The sequence below is a fragment of the Erithacus rubecula genome, assembly GCF_903797595.1.
Source record: "Erithacus rubecula genome assembly, chromosome: 3".
NCBI lineage: Eukaryota > Metazoa > Chordata > Aves > Passeriformes > Muscicapidae > Erithacus > Erithacus rubecula.
Genome location: NC_136689.1, coordinates 53,936,620 through 53,958,635, shown reverse-complemented (window position 1 = coordinate 53,958,635; position 22,016 = coordinate 53,936,620). Strand labels below are relative to the sequence as shown.

General features: G+C 38.7%; 1 protein-coding gene across 1 annotated transcript in view; it reads right to left on the bottom strand.

The window, feature by feature from the left end:
- Positions 1-22,016, bottom strand: part of ITGA9 (integrin subunit alpha 9) — a 214,232-nt gene that overhangs the window by 103,922 nt on the left and 88,294 nt on the right. The window contains exon 16 of the mRNA XM_079301914.1: positions 4,671-4,826. Coding sequence (XP_079158040.1) covers positions 4,671-4,826 — 156 coding nt within the window. The remainder of the gene's footprint in view (positions 1-4,670; positions 4,827-22,016) is intronic.

Here is a 22,016-nt window from a genome sequence, read left to right as displayed (position 1 = left end):
CCTACATTAAAGTACACTCATTATAAAGAGTGAATATACACATCTGTACACAATCAAACCTACAGTAGAGATCTAGAGCTGATCAGGAAGGGAATATGTCTACACAGGTAGTCAGATCAGGGCCTCAGAGAAGTATATTTTTGTCCACTCTGCCTCTTGAAGAGAGGCATAAGGAATAAATTCCACATTTTGTAATGTGGAATTTTGTAATGTAAAGGGGTAAATGTAGGAGAAAATAGGAGAGGGATAAATCATGAGCTCCTGCATCCTAAGCCATCCTAAGCTTACTAAACTGCTTCACTTTCTTTCAATGGCTATCTAAAATTAAAGAAATTTATGTTTCTGTAAGTAGGGAAGAGGACAGGAAACATTAAAAAAAAAAAAGCTCCTGTGCCACTCCAGCTCACAGAAAATACTGGAAGTCTTTTAATATATCAAAGGGGAAAAAAGCTCTTCAAAATATCCAACCTACCAAAATTCAGGAAAGCACATGGAAATTCTAGGTTGTAGCTAAAATGTACTATCAAGAGTTAGAGAAGTTGGCAGCACTATTCTGGTAAGAGTTCTGCCTATGCTTTCACAGAAAGGGAAAGCAACAGCTGAATGTCAATATTTGAAAAGAAGGGACAGAAACAGGATTCTCAAAAGAACCCTTGAAGACATGTCATTTTATGGACTGGACAAGAAAACAGTGATTCACTCTAGATCAGACATTTAACAACTTCCTCACACATCAGCCTACAAACAGTTCAGATAGCATCCCTTAAAAAGTGGCAGAGTTGGCCTTTGGTATCTGAGGATCTATTCCTTTAATTTCATAAACTGTGCCATGGACTTCTGCAGGAATACTTAAGTTATGCAAAATAATCAGGGTTAAGAATACAGCAATTCAATCTCTACACTGATTTCCAGTAAATTGTCACCAAGCCTTCAGTATGCACAGAGATGACTTAGCAATTAGCTCATGCTAGTAACACAAAATTCAATAAAGGGTCTTGTCAGTCTAATAATTATTTAGTTTTTAGATATTGATGCTATCTGATTATAAACATATTATCTGGTGAAGTTGAGTTCCTGGCTCTTATTTAGAAACCAGGATATATCATCCAATTTTCAAATGCTGAGCTGTAAGGAAGTCTCACTAACCTTTCTAGAAAGTATTTTCTGTTTATAGCTTTACAAACCAATAACATCAATGTGCCTAAATATAGATAGATGAGCTTTATTTTAGACCTGAATTTATTTTGATTTTAAACCTTGAAGTTGCCTGAAAAATAAAAGCTATTACCTACATGTCTACTGACCACAGAAACAGAAATATAGACTGATGCTTTTGAAGCACCCCTTGCTTTACCATACTACTCATGGCAACAGTCCATTTATATATGCTGCTGAGCCAAACACAAAGTGGCTGATTTAAATTCCCACTAGAAGAGCAATTAGTACTGCAAAAAACATTCCAGGATTTAGTCAGATGTGCTGGCTAAAATGACACCCAAAATGACAAAGGTAGGAGTGTTAGGAGAGTGAAACGAGTGTGCTGGTACTGCATGGTGCAGGGGATGAAAGTTAACTACCAAGCTCCCTCAGCTCCACTCAGACTTCATCAGAGCCTGTGTGAAGGCCAAAAGGAATAAGACCAGGCTCATCAGAGATGAGCCATGGGGCAGCACACCACCATTGGGGGTGAAATCAACAGCCAGCTGAAGTGCACCTACACCAATGCACACAGTACACGGAATAAACAAGAGAAGCTGGAGCCACTGTGCAGCAGGAAAGCTATGATGTAGTTGCCATCATGGAAATTAAGTGGGATGACTCACAAGACTGGAGTCCTGCAATTCATGGCCACAGATACTTCAGAAGGGGGAATCTTTGATAGGTAAAAACTGGGCCCAGAGACTTACAGTGAATGAAGCTAAATCCAGCTGATGGGCAGTCACTAGTGGTGTTCCCTGGGCTCAGTTTTAGGGCTGGTCCTTTTTAAAATAGTTATTGGTGATCTGGACAAGGGAATCAAGTGCATCCTCAGTAAGTTTGTGGACAGCACCAAGCTGGGTGCGAGTGTTTATCTGCTAGAAGGTAGGAGAGCTCTGCAGATGGATGTGGACAGGCTGGATGAAGGAGCTAAGGCCAATGGTATGCAAGGTCCTGCACCTTGATCACAAACCCCATGCTGTACTACAGGCTGAAGAAGACTATAAACCAAACTTTTCCTGTTGAGGAACACTACAGGGGAATTAATCCATTTCACTGAGCAGAAGACTCTGGGCGAGCTCATGAGTAGCACATTGCCACTTGTCAAGCCATCTATGCCAAATGTGGTCATTTGTCCACTATTTCACGCTGTGTGTGTGGACACTGCATTTTATCCTGTCCAGATCTGTCATTTCTTTGCAGTATGAGATTGATGTGCATGTGCATGTTTTAAAATATAGAATGGCATTGTTTTTGCAGCAAACCAAAATCACCAGATGTGTTCATAAATCACCTCCATGAAAATCCTATACTCTCTCATCCCTGCCAACCAAACTAATTTATTTACTTAACCAGCTTTTCACACACAGTACTTCAAAAAACTGACTCCTGCTTTAAAAAGTTGAAGTTCATCCAAGAAACATGCAGTCTCATTCGCCCAGGAGTGCAACACTGGGCACAAATTTTCACTGCAAGACACAGTAGGAATGGAAGGTTGTAGACATTTTCTCTCTCTTAACTAACAAACAGTTTTGGCACTCACAAAGTCCTGGAGACAGTGACACAACTAAATCTACTGAGAATATTTTCCTAAAACAAAATGGTATCTCCATCCACATAATAGCTGGTGATTTTATTACAGTATTTATAACAGGCAGAATTCTAGCCTATCACATTTTGAAATCTAAGATACTTTACTGGATACTACTAAGAACAAATCCCCACTGTATTTGGCAGGATAGCTTTCTTCTTCTTGGTTAACACGTATTTATACAGTGGGTATACAAAAATAAATGTTATAGTACAAATAATTTACAAAGAACTAAGCCAAACCCAGTTCTAAACACACAATTTCCCTGAAGGAAGAAGACTTACTAGCTTTTTCCTGTGGATGAAGATAGTAACTGGATTTGGGAGGCAACAAAGAGGGTAATGGAAAGTCACTTCTTACTGGATCAGCAAGATCTAGGGCTTTTGAAAACAACACACAACTAGCTCTATTTAAAGACATTATTACTAACATTAACACTGATTTTGTCTACCTGACTCCACCTGTGCCACATCTTTTGGAAAGAGAAAACTCTAGGGTCTTGAACTAGACTTCCAAAATGTAAAGCTCCTCCATAATCATCAAATTCTTTAAAAATGTAAATCCTTTATTATTAATTTTGCTTCCTACTGTCTCTTTTGGCCTTTTAAAACAATTTTTACTTACAGTATAATAGCACTTCTGAAACAGAATGCTACATTCCAGTTTTCCCATGAATTTAGTCTCTGAGAGCCCCAGCACCATGCCTTGAGGCTACTTCATCATGGCTTTGTCACCATGACTGCCACAATAATTCTGAAGCTATTGTCACATCCTTAGCTGAAAGCATGCTTGCCAGCACACCCAGTGTCAAAATCCTTCACTAATCTAAGTGAACAACATCTGGAAAATGAATGAAAAGGGATTTTAAAACTGGTTCTCTCCCATCCAAATCGCAAAAGAAAAAAAGTCAGAGAAATTCCCAACATACTTTTGTCCCTGATCTATAACCTCAGCATTTAGGTATTGAACATTGATCTGAGACTTGCCTGCAGGGCAAGATGTGACCTTTTGAGTTTAAGTCCATTAGTAAAAGATACAAGGAGCTTTGTTCATGTAACACTCAAGTTTACAGCAGTGTTAAAGTTCCAAAGTTCTCCACCAATTATCATATTGTTGCAACAATATAGAATTCATATACACAACAGCCCCACAAGCCATCTTCATAAAAGTAAGTAATTCTTGAATACATATCTTTCATTCATAAATTTATAAAAATAAAGCATACTTGAAAAAAAAATTCATGCCTCTAAAGTACAAGGCTTACAACCAAATACAGTTCAAAGCACTTGGTTATACAGTGAACCAAATAAAATGCTTTAATTACTATTTTTAAAAGTAGTATTCAGGGACCTTATGAGCAGAATCAGAAAAGTAATACTACAGATAGGGGAGGGGAGGGGAGGGAAAAGGGGAAGAGAAATAAAACCATCCTCTTTTAGCACAGCATGTCCCACAATAACAGCAGGAGCTGGTTTCCCTTTCAACATGACTGTATGTGTGAAGTCCCCATGAAAAGAGGACAGGTGAGTCAGGCAATTTTTTGTTCTTCTGCCCACTGTTCTCCCCTCAGACAGTTCCCATGTCCCCTTCTGCACTAACAAAGGCTTAACCTGGAAAGAAGGCCAGGACCAAGCCTTTCACAAGAAGGAGCAGGACCCTTCTCATCTTTCCCTTCCCAGCACAAACACCCTGAAAATAAGAAAGTGCTGCCCAAAGGCACAAGCCCACATCACAGAGCAGTGCTGAAGTGAGCGGCAGGACAGACTGTACAAAAAGGTAACTGTGTGCAAATGACCCAGAGCTTGGCAATCCCCTTTTAGAGCACCTCTGCTCTAAGTTCAGCCACAGGCTTTCTTGGGAAATAACACAGTCCAAATCTGACCTGATTCCTTTGTGCTATCTTCTGTCCTCTCTTCCAGCGAAGAACGGGCTTCAGAGCACTCAGTTCCTTGTCCTCTTTCCCTCTTTCCACCACATGTTCCCCAAGGCTGTATGAAGCTTCAAATACAATTGGAGAGATGACATCCTTGACTCTTTTCTGTACAGGAAGACAAACAGGTATTTCACCTATAAATATGACCAAGCATGTTTCTATCTACAACAATTATATATTTAATTAAAACAAGTCATTTAATTAAATATGGAATTAAGCCAGATTCAACACTGCAGACAGGTTTCTCTTCTTCCTTTATCCAGGTCAAACAGGAATAAGAACACTACAATGAACAAGTCAGAAGTTTAAAAATAAAAAATCTTTTGAGACCTACTCTTCAAGACACAGGAAGCAGTGGAATATTTTTCCCACCTATAAATCAAGTGGGTTTTAATAAAAATATTTTTAAAAAGAAATAGAAAGCTATTAAATTATTCCTGCAGAAGCAAAGAGCAAATAATCTTAATCTCTGGGGTTTCAAAATCCTAGACTTTGACTGAGATCACCTCTAGTGAGCTCCAGTCATTAAAAGAACAGAAAACTCCATCTTCCCGCCTTGCTTTGCAATATCAGTGAAATAAATGGCTGAGTAAAGATACTAATGTGGCTATAAAATAGGATTACAGACAAGCAGGAACAAGAAAATCCATCTTCCAATATGTTTCTCAAAGTGTCCCCCATCCTCAGCACAGCAACACTTCCAGTTTGTAAAAGAAGAAAGGTTTTCAGTTTCTTTATTTGCTTATTGTAGGCTTCATATCAGATAGAATGGTGCCGTACTATTTGCCTGATGGGACAAAAGGATCACCTTTACTTGTCGCTGGAGCCCAAACCACAAAATTCATACCATTCATTGCAACAGGCAATGCCTAAATCCAGATTGCTCTGCCAGGACAAAGTGCTCATTGTGCTCTGTTCAGTCCTGACTTCCAAAATCCAATTTACCAGAAAACCTAAGTGCAAATGCTCTACCTTTTCATAGTAAAACATTCCTCTTAAATTTTAGTTACTTAAAAACACAGCATTAATTCAGCACAGATGAAACTGAGGCAATAAATAAATCCCATAAGTAAGCACATCAAACCTTCAAATGGGCCAACTCTCAACTTCGCCTTGCACTGGTTAGTGGGTTTCTCTGAACACAGCCCACCAACCACAAGAAGCAATTGAGATACAGTGCCATTAAAATTACATCTTCCAGATGTGGGAAACCTAGGTACTAAATGGCTTTCAGACCACCCTGTTTGATCTGCTTCAAGACAACTCTTTGCTGTCTCCAATATGTTGACCATCCACAGATCTCTGAAGTCAAAGATTAGTGGCTAACCAAATTCCCAAATCATTGGTTGGTTGGATGAATAATAGCAAATATTAGGCTGGAGGACATTTACCCTCCTGCACCCTCAGCCAGCCCTTAAACTCCCTACCCTAATTACGAATGTCTGCCAGGACTCTGAAGTGTAGACTGTACATTGCTTGGAGCAATTTGTGCTTTCTTGGTAAAGAACACTGATCAACAACAGACATAGCAGCAGCGGTGATAGCTTGACCTCTTCCCAGTCCCATAAAAAGGACTATGCATGTTCTGTAGCACTGTTAATTCTCTCAGCAAAAGAGACACTCATGCTTGCAGCCTCAGGGTAGGAATTGCACCATACTGAGTCTACCAAATAACAACAGTGCAACTCACAGAAGCTGCTAGCTTTGCTCTCACAGAAAATCAAGTGTATTAACTTAAGTGAGGATTGTTATCAGCCTATGTGAAGACTTCAAATACAGAGAAACAAGGCTATAAAAGAGCATGCCATACAGCAACAGTCAAACACAAAGCATCAGGCAAATTTCCACCCAACCCAACTAAACACAGCTAACTATGTAAACACAGAATAATAAAAATGTACACAATGGGTTAAATTAAAATCCATTTTTGTAATTTTATTACTGCAGTATGGAAGTACTTAATCACATCTAAGTGTTTTAATATGGTCTTGCAGTTCAGTCCAACGGCTTTTAAAGTTAAATGCTAAGTTTCCTATTGACTTTGATGAATGTTGGAGTGTGCCTTTATTGTTTGCTGGTGATCTGCTTGATTTTAGTGGAGACATTGTGACTTCTTCACCACCACAGCCCTGGGAAGTACATTTCACATACCCATTTATCTTTCAGTAAGGACAAAATTATGAATGCTGCCCAGTTATTAATTTTGCCACATATTCAGTTCCTTCTGCTCACAATCTTTCAAAAATGAAGGCAACAGTCTGTGACATTTGTCCTCAGCAAGACAGAGACAATAGAGTTCCATGTCAAAGGTACACCAGACTGTCTGGGATGTGAACACACAGAGAATAATTAATATTTGGCCAAGCACAGTCTGGAGAAGTACTATTTTAGGCTGGAAATACAATCAATTTATTCTCTTTCAGTCTGGTCAAAAGTATTGTTTCCTATGTTGAATCATATATTGATGACACAACCCACAGATTGCTTTTAAGTGTTCCTGATTTCTAAGAGGAAGTCAAAAGATTCAATGAGAATAAGGTTTGAGAGAGACTGAAAAATCCTCTAAGTCAAGGAAACTGCACATTTTTTGTATAAATTACATGATGAACTGGATTTGTCAAGAGATAAGATTTCCACAAGCAGCTTTTACATGTAATCACCATTTGGCACCACAAGGCTATGGAAGTGGTGTAGGCTAAAGACATTTCTGAGCCCTGAAAAAACAAACCTGGTAAATCATAGCATATGGATTGCACAGATCCAGTAACAAAAAACAAAAAAAAAAAAAAAAAAAAAAAAAAAAAAAAAAAAAAAAAAAAAAAAGCTTGAAGGACAATATAATGAGTGTAATATATAAGGAGTTCAAATTATGAACAGAAACAACTATGCAATAGGGTTCAGTGAGTAACAGCAATAAATACTTAATCTGTACAGACTGGAGTCACTGAACTGGTTTTTGCCGTGACTGAATTGCAAAGCTTAACCTAGCAAATGTGATAACAAAAGCTTGCTATGTCCCTTCACAGAACAATCACCTCAATTAAATTTTTTAATGTTGTGGCAATAACTGTACATATTTCTTCCACATATTCCTTCTTTTTTTCTCTGACTTAGCAGAGAAAAAGCAAGAAAGCAAAGCCTCTCCCAGATTTATGACTGCATTTCTGTTTGACTTTAGTACCAAAAAGTACTAAAAATCTGAAAAGTAATCAAAGAGCAATGATCAAACGCCACATCTGTGACTCTGAACATAATTTCCAATTGAAGATGAAGTGTAGTAACTGGAAAAAATAATTTTTGTCACTTTCAATAGGCATGGACTAAGGCACATCGTGACAATACACAAATATAGAGACCAACACCCTAAAGACACACTGCCTTGGCAGGCAGCCACTGCCTTCTACAACCTTAACTTCAGGCTACCAAGAGCCCACACACATCAGGAATTCAAGCAAATTTGGCTGGAACACGACAGAGTTTTAGTCAAGGGATAGGATTTATTCTGCTCATGGTGCAAGTGGCTGCCAGACTGGATATCATTTCAGCTTTCTTTTGGCTCGGTGCCGCAGTACACTCAGGGGACTGCACATGAGCTCAATAAATCATCACATTTAATCCCCTTTCTTCAACAAGGTGAAAGTCTCCAGCAAGGACTCTAGAGAGTGCCAAATTCCATTTTTAATTATGGCCAATGGGCTGAGGAATAAATTGAGATGTAAATAATGCCCACAATCTACAGCAGGAATAAAGGATGAAACATGGCCCTTTAAAGGAATAAATATGAACTAATTTTCAGCAGCATTATCTGAAGAAATACATATAATCATCAGGATGACATCTACAGTTGCTTGGTGCTTTTGTTCTTGTTCATGTCCTTCTGGAGTTTCTCTTTTCTTTCTCTGTGGGAAAGTTCTCTGATCTCTCTGGCCTCTTTTCTACTCCCTCTGACTTGATCCTCAGGATTTTAACCCATGCATGAATTCCAGAGCTTTAACTGAATTTAGCACAGCTTTTCAGTACTTCTGAGAATTAAGTTCTGTTTAGTTAAATGACAGAGACTGAATTCCAGTACCTGTTTTATAAACACTCAGCTTGAAACTTTTGGTCTAAATGTATTTATTTCAGGTGCTAAATGACAAGCACTAATAATAGATAGGAATTTTTACTGGCTAAAATACACAGAATAAATTTGACAATCCCAGTTTAACAGACAACATATTAATGCTGCAAAATGCATGAAAGATACTATACTAATGCTAATCCAGAATACAACTTTAATCAACTCACAGATCACTACCACATAAATCCTCAACTCAGTGTCAAGAGATAAATAGTTCCCTGATCAGTGATCTCAAAAATTACTCAAATGTCCACCAGTCATCAGAAACAAAAGCCACTACTGCCACAATCCATCAAATTAAATCTCTGCTGTAGGTATGAATAAGCATACATTATAGCTTGTGAAGCAGTAAGATGACAACGCTTGACTTTAAAATAAACTATCTTCTCTTGTTATCTCAGTCTCCCTCTAAACTGTGAGTCATCCAGGGTGCAAGGCTTAATGCAATTCAATAAGAGTATTAATTAAATTGGCTTTTAACTTGAGGAGAGATTTTTCATTCATTTCAAATGAATGAATGTGTATATGTCATTCTAGTACCTGAAAATGAATAAAGAGCAACTTCCATGCCCGTTCCTTGCAACACTTTCCAACTCCATGTTCAGATACCTTGGTGTTAAGTGCCAGTGCAAGTCAATACTTTCAGCCTCCTACTATGTGAAAGAATAACAACCTTTGTCCTCACAAGAGCTTTCCTCTGTCCTTTGCTTACTTTAATAAAAATATTCTAGGACTTGTGATAAGTTATTTCAGACTGGCATAATTTTAGAGCTGATGTCTCCCCACTGCAAAGGCATACATAACACAGTCATGACAAAATCAGCTAGAAAAGATATAGTTTCCTTTACACACAAGTTGGGGATTTTTTAATACATATCTTTTTTAAGGTTTTAATATGTTACTGTGGTTAAGACGGGAAAAAAAAAACAACTGCAAACTCTTTTCATGAGAAGTGACAGAACTGAAAGTTTACTTGTTTGGCAAAAGCTCACTTACAAAGTTACAGGTGAATTTTTTGTCAAATGTATGATATGAAGGCAATCAGAGGCCTGATGTTTCAATCAAGCATTCTACTGTTTTACAATCTTGTGACAGCTACAATTCAACAAGTAGGTGAATAGCCTTTGTTGCTAAACTTCAACTATTACAAGATTTCTGAAGAATCTCGAAGTATATAAGAAGGGAAAAAAAAACCCTGGAACAAAAATACAAAGTATTTGCAGGGTATCTCATGCGCTAATGTTATTTAGGGTTAGCATAGGCTTACTGTTCAAAAGAATGAGTGCTTTCTTTATCATCTTCCTAAATGCTTTACTCCAGCACACAACTGTTTCCATTAGGTCAGCAACTCCTCTTGGCACACACACTGAAAAGTGAAAAGATGTCCTGGGAAAGAAAAAAGCAAATCCTAAATCTAGTTAAATAAACACCAGGCGCCTGGGAGCCTGAATGCATTGAGAGAACACCCTGAGACACTGAACGAAGAGCTGGGAGTCAAAAATCCAAGCTGACTACAGTCTCACTGTGAGTCTCACCATCCTTGTGCACCTGGGTTCCTGCTATCAGCTGGTGAGTGATAAAGGCATTACTGATAAAGGAGAAATTGCAATCAATAGTGTAAACATTCCATGTCAAAGGTTACAAAGGCTTTGCAATAAAATGCTATGAATTACTGGAAAATTACATGAGCTGGTATAGAAAAACCTTCAAGTCCCAGACATGCCCCTTGTGGCCACTGCCAAAATTAACAGTCTTGACTGGCACCAGCACAGGGTCCTGGGACCCATTTTCTCTCACACTGTCTTAAAGTATATCTATGTTATATCCAGCAGGTCACCTTACTCTCAGTAGGTCAAACATCTGTGGATGAGATTATCCTGCTATTCCCTAAAACTGCAATGGATTTAAGAAAAGCATCAGTCTGTACCAACTGATAGATGTCCAGCTGTCACTTTAGTTTGAAACCCGGTATCTCTAACGGTCCAGGTGGCTGAAAATCTGCTAGAAGATCCAAGAGGCAGTGGATAGAAAGGCTGGATGACTCTGAAATATCACAGTAGCACTGGAAAATGTATTTTGATAGATACTTCATTTTAACCATTTTTTTCTGAATTGAAGGCTCAACAATATGCTGTTATAATTCTTTCAATGCTGTTGTTACAAAAAGCATTTCATCAATACAGCTTTATAAGAAACACATGTATGAAACAAGGAAATATTCTAGTTAAGCTCAGTTTCCTGTAAAACTGTACAGGAAAAAATAGTAGCATTGTGTCAGGATTCAAAGTAAGCAGAATCATCCTGAGTAGAAGAGGATAGCTAGACATGAAAGAAGGTTAACATCAATGTTTTTAGTGACAGTTAATTCAGTAAAGTGATAGAAATGGTCCTTGGAGCTCTTGCAAAGCAAACAACATACTACTTAGCATGCCGTCCTGTCTGCATGCATCTGAAAGAGAGAGGCAAAGTGATTGAGAAGAATGATGTTTCTATAGCTTCATTTACAAACCACTGAGATGAGAGCAGACTGCATGTGAAATCTAGAGGTATTTATACACAAAAATATAAACCCTTCTTCTGGTAACAGGAGAACAGATAGAACACAATGGGAATATGGGAGGAGTGTTGCCATAGGGGTTTGACCAGGCTGAATGCCAGGTGCCCACCAAGCTGCTCTGTCACTACCCTCCTCAGCTGGACAGGGGAGTGGTGTGATAAAAGGTTCATGAGCTGAGATAAAGACAAGGACATCCAACAATATCATTATCCAAGGATAAGGAGTCACCCATTACCATCACAGGCAAAACAGACTTGACCTGGAGAAATTAACTGAATTTATCTCCAATCAAAATCAGAGTAGGATAATGAGAAATAAAACTAACATTAAAAACACATTTTTCCCATCCCTCTCTCCTTCCTGAGCTCCATCTCCTCCCCTAGAGTGACACAGGGAGATGGGAGTTATGGTCAGTTCATTATAGGTTGCTCAGGGAGAGAAATCCTTCCCCTGCTCCAGCATGGGGTCCCTCCCACAGGAGACAGTTCCCCAAGAACTTCTGCAACATGAGTCCTTCCCACAGGCTACAGTTCTTCATGAACTCCTCCAGGAAGGGTTCCTACTATGGATACAGTCCTGCAAGAGCAGGCTGTGCCAGCATGAGTAGCCCATGGAGTCACAAATCATTCCAAGCAATGTGCTTTTCTCTCTGTGGTCTGTAGGTCCCTGCCATGAGCCTGCTGTAGTATGGGCTTCCCACAGCATCACAACCTTCTTTTGGGCATCTCCTGCTCCAGCATGAGTCTGCTCCATGGGCTGCAGGGGGAACTCTGCATCCCTGCAGTCCTTCATGGGCTGCAGCTGCACAGCTGCTTCACCTGCTCTGCACCAGGGGCTGCAGGGGAATCTCAGCTCCAGTGCCTGAAGCACCTCTTACCCTTCCTCCTCCACTAAACTCAGTGTCTGCATTGCTGTTGCTCTCTCATATTCTCACTCCTCTCTTCTCTGAGCACAATTATATCTGCTCAGTAACTTTTTTCTTCTTCTTAAATATGTTTTCACAGTTGTCACCATCATCTCTGATTGGCTTGGCCTTGGCCAGCAGCTGGTCTGTCTCAGAGCCAACTGACATTACCTCTATTGGACATGAGGGAAGCTTCCAGAAGCTTCTCACAGAAGAACCCCTGCAGTCCCTGCTACCAAAACCTGGCCACACAAAACCAATACAGTGGTAATAATGTGACCCAAGTCTATTCTTGCACTATTAAACAGAGGAGGTAATATTTGTTAGCCTAATTCTCTTCAAAGCAGAATTTTAAATCAATACAAGTAAAAGGAAAGAGTGCTACAATAATCTGCTCTGTCACATGAATTTAAAAATGTGAACAGAACTCATCTGTGATGTCAGCTTTTATGCTTAATATCAATTCATGTTTCATATCCTAGAGGCCTTGTGAAACGAGGACCCACAGGTTGAGCTCTTTGCTCCCCTATGCCATGGCTTCTGTACAGACATGAGCTGCAATATCTGAAGAGGGTGAGGGAACCATATTATTCTGGAAGCAATATTTGTCTCTAAGGATGACAAATTCCCATTCACTATATTGTAACACTCTAACTAATAGAATTAATATTATTAACCAAGAAATACTGAGATGAAGAGTTAAAGGAAACTTATCCATTACATAGTCCAAGCATTATGCATGGTGTCAAGGACATTTTGCTAGCCTCTATTCTGCTTTGCTAACACTCTCCTCTCTTCAGACTCCCAGCCTCTACTCATAACTTACACAAAATCTAAAGGAAAAATCCTAAAGAATCAGTACATCAGTACTTCAGAAACTTTATGGTCATTTTAGTCCATTCACAGCTGAAATCACAAATTAATAGAAAGTTTGACATTCTTTACAATGATAAGGCTTTTCTCCTTGTTTCCTAGATCATTTGAGGGGCAGAAACCTCCTGCTTAGAAGCCACACCAGCAAATCCAGCTGCCCAGCTCTCAGAAGACTGGGCTGGAGGATATTGTACAATGACAAAGGGAAACTGTTTATCTCCATGGACGAAAGCAGAATGAACAAGTGTTTCTCAGGGGAACCAAGGAAAACCAAAACTTTCCCTTCAAGTTCAGTGGGCTTTAAAAACAAACAAGGCAAATATTTCCTCAAGTAAGTGGAAACCAGTTCCTCAGATCAAAGTTGAGAGCTCTCCTCTGAAGCTGGAGATGCATTTATGGGGAATTGCATGAACTGCAATGATGTTTTAACCTAACATGATTAGGTGCAGGTATTACCACTTTACACATCTCCTTTGATTGCATGTTTTCCTTTGAGTACTTTTAAATTATTTTATACATTATTCAATGCGTCAAGTGTGCTTATCCTGACAGCAGTACTTTTCTCAAATCCTCAATTCTCTGCTCCACAACATGTAAAATTTTGGTAACATCACAAATTTGTGGCCTACATGGAAGGCTACTCTACATGATACACAGTGACTCTAAATGGATAAACAGAATATGCTGTGATTTGGGACAAGAGAAGATATTTCAGTGAAGGTGAGAAAGGGCAGAATAAGCATCCTCCCAACCACAGGCCCTGACAGCTAAATACACACAAATCCTTGGGGAGAGGTCTGAAAGAGGTTCTAACCAGTGGGAGTCATAGGGAGAAAGTATCAGAAGTGAGGGGTGGGGGCAGGGGAATTGGGAATTGGTTAATTGTTTTATAATTTGGTTTTCAGAATGATATATAAAAAATCATTAAAATACACATTTATCTGTACTAGATATTATGTTGCATTGTAGAGGTATAAAATAATCTTGATCTGTCCAGATTGCTCTCCTTGGGTGCATCAGAAATAACCACTTCTTTCCTCCTGACTATCATAATTTGCATGGCACCCTGAGCATAATACAGACATTTTGTGAAGGGCTCTGATACAAAATGACCTCCTCTGTATACAGCAACCCATTTAAAGCCAAGAGACAATCCTGTGGAGAAAGGCATCTTCTCAGGTCTAAGGCATAAGACAACTGGAAGCAGTTGCATCGTGCCAAAAACATCTCTGGTCATGGCAGACCCAGGTTCAATGGGAAAAGAGCCCTTTGTAGCCCAGTTTGAGTGTATGTAGCAGAGCAACACTGCCCTTGGGTAACTAAGTTTTCAAAGGTTGAGGGCTCAGCAGCACCAGGATGGAAGCAGCTTTGCTAACAGCATCAACCACAATAAATATGCTTGCCCTAGCTATGAAACTAGGTCAAAATTGATGTTACTTCATTTTCAGGAAAGAAGTCTTTCCTTAATTTTCCTACTGAATGAACTTTGGAACATATTTTTCCAGGGTCTGTTTATTTCCAAATTGGCTGGAGTGCAGTGCTGAAGTAAGAGCAGATCAGGGAACGGTAAGTGCTTGGAAGGAAAAATATCAGACAGTACAAAGAGCAAATGCAGAGAACTGCAAGTGCATCAAAAGCACAGTACTCAGAACTTGGGAAACACAAAGTGGAGGGGAGATGGAGAAGACAAGGATATCAAGGCTACAGGCCAGGATGACAGAGCATTGACCCTACACATAACACCAGGAGCCTGCTCTATTCACCAAACTATGCTGTGAGGCTAATGAATACAAATTGACACTAAAAAGTTGCAATATTTATCTCAGCTCCTGTATTATTTGTTCAAAATTGTATCTTCACTCCCAGACACGAACCACATTCTTCAATTTTTATCCCACTGGCTCTGGGATTTTGTCATATCTCTTTGCTTTGGCACTGTTTCAAAACTCCTGTACAGAGAGACTGATACTGCTTTCCTATAATTTGTCTCTATTTTATCAACAGAAAAGTCTCAGAAACAAATATTGTGGTACTAATGATACTTTAAATTCTCCCCTCTTAAAAATAAATTATCCTAAGAGGCAGTAATAGACTGTATAATTTAGTCTACCTTCTTGTATGTCCCAGACATTACAAATCATTTGTTAATCTTCCACAACATAATTTGTTTAGCTACAGTGCATTTCCTAGGAACACTTATAGTTAGGTCTTACAGTAATCCCTCTTGAATTTAAAAGGTCCTGGGTCTGGCTTCTTTAAATATATATGACATCACATTTCAGTCACAGGTTTCTGTCACACCTTTCTCTGCTAGATTACAAATAGCTACTTATTACAAATAGCTACAAAGTACTTCTTGACTTTCATTAAAATAAAATCATTGTGATTAGTTCAAATTTTTAAGTGAGGCCTTCTCTTAAACATTTGAACGGGTTTTATAGATTTTTACAACATCATCTAAACAGGAAGCATCTCATCATTGAGCACACAATTCTACCCCAGCCAAAGTTACAATCTGTACAGAAGACCCACTCCAAGGCACCATTCCCTCTGTACCCAAAGAACTCACTGCTGCTTTTTGCCAACCATCACACTGAAAAAGTTATGTTCAATTGCTGGTCTGCTATGAAATCTTTCTCAAGGTCTTTGTTTGCAGAAAACAAACCTTAGGTTGCGTCATCATGATATAGTGTCCCATAATCATCTGTGATTATACAATAACACATTATACAATAATATAATAACACAAATTATTACTTTATCCTTAAGACTCTGTATCCAGGGATGTTTCTCATGTACCTCTGTGGGTGGAGGTTGCTTGTGCACAGGTGTTTGTGTGGTATTTATGCCAGTGACTACTTAATCTTTGCTTAGGTAAAGGTTTCTCTTTCTTTTTAGTTTGGTTTTTTTTTTCCCCTTAGCTCAGAGAAGCTGCAGTAGCAATCTTTAAGTTGCCTTGAGGACAAATTCCACAGATCCCTGTCTGAAAAAAAAAAAATGGGTTCCATATTGGGAAGGGGTATTTCCAGGATTTGGGGTTTCTCTTTGCTCCATTGGGTTGGTGAAGTCTAACACTTTGATATCTAGCACTTCTTTGCCTTTTTTCCCCTCCCTCTCTGCTGGCATCCTGTTTGTTAATAAACCGGGTTTTTTTCCACTTTCATCTGTTAGTATTCATTTCTTATTGGTGGAACGGGATTGCGGGAACCTCAAAGGACACCACTAACTCCAGAGTGTTTTCCTTTGAATTGCCTCAAACCAATAGAAAGCCCCTTCTCCCACTTCTAGAATGCACAGTCTTTGGTCCTGAATGAGTGATCTCACACTTAAATGGATTAAAATAAACTTTACTCAAGTGGCTCAGCATAGTAGATAATTTAAAGCATTTCTTATAAAGTCCCTATCTTCCCCTTTCAACCAGATATTTTTCTGTTATCTGCAAAATGTGGAAGTAATTTTGTATTTGTTTTCAGATCTTTAATTACTAATTTTAAGCTTTCTACTGATCTCTGTAGAACGTAATTCAAAATAATCCACTTAATAACCCTACACTGACATCTCCCATCTATATCAGTCTGCTGGGTATTAACTTTTATATATAAAATTTTGTGCAAACTTTTTTTTGTGTGTGTTTTTTTTTTGTTGTTTGTTTTTAAATCATAGTGCCTAAAATGTTAAGTGGAATTGCAGGCTCCTAAAATTCTATCAATATTACCATAGCTGCCTTCACTGATCAAGCTCATTAATTCATTACTCAGGGTTTGGGGGTTCTTTCTTTTTTAAATCAAGCTGGTTTTTTCCTTTAATTTCTTGAGCATGACATAATTGCATTTCCATTATATTGTTTATACTATGATGTCAATCTACAACCCTTTAGATCAACTTTCCTACCCTTTTTTTGGTATATTGACACTTTAAAGCTCTCAATGCTTCCTGAAATTACTCTTGCATTGCAAGATTTAGAAAAAGTTTACAATATGGAGCCAGAGAGCTCTTCAGCAAGTTTTTGGGACTCTTAAGTTTCCAGACCATTTTAGTCTGTTTATTTCTGATAAACAGTATTTGACATTGTCCATATTTACAAATGCATTAAAAGCACAGCATGAACTTCATGAAATATGAATACATTCTTGTCCTCCTTAACAAAATGTACAAGTATTTCATGAAGCACTTTTGACTCCATGTACAAACGATTTTATTACTATAATCAAATAAAGGGCCAATATTATTGCTAGGATTTATTTCATTAAAACATCACAACTTTATTCTGAAGAGGCTGAAATCACAAAGGAAAGACTCTCACACACATTCTGAGGGAACAAAGTACAGCTGCTGTACCACCAGTTCAGGTGGCCTTGTTATAGTAATCATGGAGCAGCCAGGCAATAGGTCAGTAATGATTTATCACCTTAGAGAACAACACAGGGAAGGATGCGAGCTGAGAGAGCTTTCTAAAAATGCACTGCACTTCTTTCTTTCCTCTCCCAAGATAAATGCATGTATCCAGACAACTACTCTCAGCTTCCTCACCATCCAGACTGATTTCAAGCATGACAGCTGGAATTCTCCATAACCTGAAGTCATGAAAACAGCTACAAATGAGAGCATCAAGGCAAATTTATAGCTAGACTTACTGGCATGATGTGTTTCAATAGACACAGAACATTCACTAAGAATGGGAAAATGCCCTGTAAAAAGCTCCATACAACAGTAGATATTTAGATCTAGATGGCAGAAATTATTTACCTCTGCCCACAGGTAATCTCATTCTTTTAAAAAATACCTCAGTCAGGCAAGGAAGAATAAAATGAGTCATCACAACAAGATAAAAAGGCTTACTTAGCTCAGTCTTGTTAAAAATATAGAAGGATTTTTAGGTTTTCTTTTTATTTAAAGTGGTTGGAATTCTCTTTCCACATAAACCTGTTTTTAGCACTACTGGTCTGTAAAGAAGAGACTTCTCTCAGCATGACATTTAAAAAGGAAACAAAAAGGAAAAAATACAGCTCATGTTACAGTTGTCAGTATCCACCTCCAGCAAGTTTTTCCAAGGCCTCTGAAAGGAAAACCCTTTTCATTATGCAGAAATAGCCTTGGTTGACTTTTCCACTCCTCTAACTGCCAGTTTGCAGCACATGTCATCTCAAAGGTCTACCTTTTACCAAACAACTACATCTTTTCCTTGGAAAGGGCATAAAAAAAAAATAATAAAAAACCTAAGCAACCAAAACAATATAAAAATATATTACAAATCATCCATAGGATCCTAAATTAACAATTGTTCACTGCCAGCAAGTCCCAGTATATGGTAGATGAATGAAATATTTTCCTAAAACTTCAAATCCTTGGGTAAGACTCTTACATTTAGTGTTGCTTAACCTTAATGCTTTAGGAAATAGTCACTGAGATATTTGTGGTATTCTATGTACACTACATAATCCACAGTGTTTAACATAAACAATGTTACCTGCTTTGTGAAGACAAAATTATATAAAGACTGAAGGTTTGCCAGTTTACTTTCTTGGCTAGAGTAAATGGAATATAAAATGAAAATTGGCTACCCAGAAGAAGCCATGACTACCGTAAGACTCAGAATAACATTCATGAGGGCTGGTTAATCTCCTTCTCTGGAAACCCAAAGAGAGGAAAATTGTCTCATTTTCAAAGAAAATCAGGATTACTCAAGAAGTCCAGAAGTAATTTCTCCTGAAACAAAGTACAATCTTTCTTTGAAATAAAGGAAAACCTGCACACCCAACTGATGAAATCATTGCCTTGGAGGTGAAACACAGGTGAACATCCCTGCAGCCATGCAGGCCTGAAAAGCATTTGGGACATGACAACCAAAAAGGTTACACCTTTTGAAAGTCATATTTTACACATCCTTCCCTTCCTTTCACTTTATTTTTTTTTTTAAAGCACTTGGTCAAAGAAAACATTTTTATAATTCTCCAACTTGATAGGCAGAAATTTATGGAACTCTTCAAATAATGACTTTGCCATCATGAGTTCTCACATTGGTATCTCGGATGACAACCTTCAACCACAACACTCACATTCAAACAGTGAGCTACACAACTAGTCAAAATCAGTTCTCTCTGAAAATTCCTGCTTAAATAGCACCTGCTCATTTTATTCTCTATGTACATGAATGCACATCTTTGGCACACAAATCAAATTACTACCCTTCCAACTGTCCCTTCATATTGCTATCCAAGTCTACAATTCCTCATGAGGGGAAGAGGAGGGGCAGACACTGATCTCTTCTCTGTGGTGACCAGTGACAGGACCCAAGTGAACGGCCTGAAGCTGTGTCAGGGGAGGTTTAGGTTGGATATTAGAAAAAGGTTCTTTCCCCAGAGGGTGGTTGGGCACTGGAACAGGCTCCTCAGGGAAGTGGTCACAGCACCTGACAGAGCTCAAGAAGTGTTTAGACAACACTCTTGGGGATGGTTCTGTGCAAGGCCAGGAGATGGACTCAATGATCCCTTGTGGGTTCCTTCCAGCTCAGCATATTCTGTGTTTCTGTGATTATTTTGTTTTTACATGAACGCAGATGCAGTTTGCATGCACAGTTTTCAAAAATCTGCCCTTGGTCTGATGATTTCTACACTGAAAAATCCTGATCTATGTCCTGAGCTCCATCCCAGTCTTGAGGGACCATAAAAATCTATAAAAAGTATAACAGTTCTAAAAAGGTCCATTTTTCTTTCCATTTACTAAAACTGTAACATATTCCACTTCCCTTTCTATGTTTTACATTGTACTGTAATACACTACCCCTTTATTACTGAGAGATATGGGACCTAAAAGTTTCTGAAAGACTTCTACTTAACTAGCAATCCTTTTCAAACTTAGCCCCATTAGGCTTGCTTTAAAACTGTTTCTTAAACATACACACACAAATCCCACATACAATCAAAATTGTTTGTCACTGTAGACAAACATAACACATGGTCTGAATGAAATATATTACTTAGGAACTGATTCTGTCAGTACCCACAGAGAGTGAATGGTACATTAACAAACCTACAGACCATTTGAAAATAATTACATGGGAAGGGAGAAAGTCAATGAAAATAAAGGCTGGACATCTTTCTAACTGTCTTAAGTTGCAATGCAAGATGTAACCAGCAGTATGTATTTTATCACCATCTGTTGAAACCAGGTGGAGCAGTGTTCTTTATCTCTCCCACAACCCATCCTCTGTCCATGAAAATATCTTCTGTTAATGGGCCATGGAGTCCCACTGCATGACTCACAAAATTACATCATCCCACTGTGAAATGCTCCACCCAGGGGGAGGAGACAAGCCTTTCCTAAATCTGAAATTTAGAACACCAAGGCAGCCTTTTTCCACTGGATTCCCAGATGATAACCAGACCCTTAAGCATCACCACTGGACCTTGAGAGGAAAACTATAACCTTTTTCAGGATTATTGCTGTTCCTGATCTGTCACTCCAGGAGGACTGCAACCAACATTTAACTGGACTGCTACCAACACCCTGACTGACGGGGTGTCAGGTTGTATTCTGACTCCGTCAGTGGGTTGTTGTTTTTTGCTGGTTTTTTTATTACTGCATTATTTTAATTTTCCTAGTAAAGAACTGTTATTCCTATTCCCATACATTTGCCTGAGAACCCCTTAATTTTCAAATTATAGTACTTCAGAGGTAGGGGATTTACATTTTCCAGTTCAAGAAAAGCTCCTACCTTCCTTAGCAGACACCTGTCTTTTTAAATCAAGAAATTAACTAATACTTCTAAAACCAAAATACATTTCACATCTGCTTTGAGACAGGACTGAAACTGCAATCAGGAGCACCTGTTGTCCCATGAAAAGTACATGCAAAGTCCCAGTTCTCTGAATGTGGCAGTAACAAAGATCAAGAAACTATTTTCTGTACAGCACTGCTTGGCACCAAGTTCCTTTAGCCTATTGAAGTAAGCTTCTGTCCTTCCAGCAGTACTTCCTTGCTACCACTGCTGCTGCCATCTCCTGTGAGCTCAGTCTGTTTATAATCCAGATCTGCAGACCAATCTCTATGTCCACCACTGCCACCTGAATAAAATGCAGCAACAATATCCAATGATTTTAAGATAGCAAAATGATATTGCTATCTTCACCTACTGTTGGGGGGTAAGAAAATATATATCTACTTTAAATAGCAGAGCAAGGCCTAGACCAGTCAATCCCATAACTCCTCAACTCACTATTTGTTCATCAGCTCAGAGCTTGCAAACCTCACCAGAGGGAATTGAGTGTCAGAAGGCCCTGACAAGGTATGCAGTGAAAGGGAAAGAGGCAGGAGACAGCTGTGGGAAAGGCAGGCAAATGCCACTTTTGCTTTATAAAACTTCTGGGGCACTTCTTATTAATGGAAACACTTGGCTTTTGGTCAACCTGAAGAACACTTCCACAGCCATTTACAATAATGCTGTCAGGACTCATTTATATACAAAGCAGTGAGACACAGACTGCATATCCTGTAAACCAAAAAAGGAAGACGCTGTGCGTTCTTGATTTGGAATCATGGTGCTTTTTTTAACACTCCACTTTCTACCCATTTACTAGCTGGAAAATTTATATATTCAGCATTTTTTTTCTCACAGAAGACAGACAAAGCAACCTAAAACAGGATCAGCAGTCTCTCAACTAGAATAAGTATAAAGTGTAAGGTATACCCTTGCTTTCCTAAATCCATTTCTTTCTGTTAATAAAATACAAATTTTATTTTATACAAAGCAAACGAAGTGCAATGGAGGAAAGAAATGTTTTTGAAGGGAGTACAAGTGGAAACAGTGCATATGAAATCTCAGCATGAAAAGCAAATCCATTT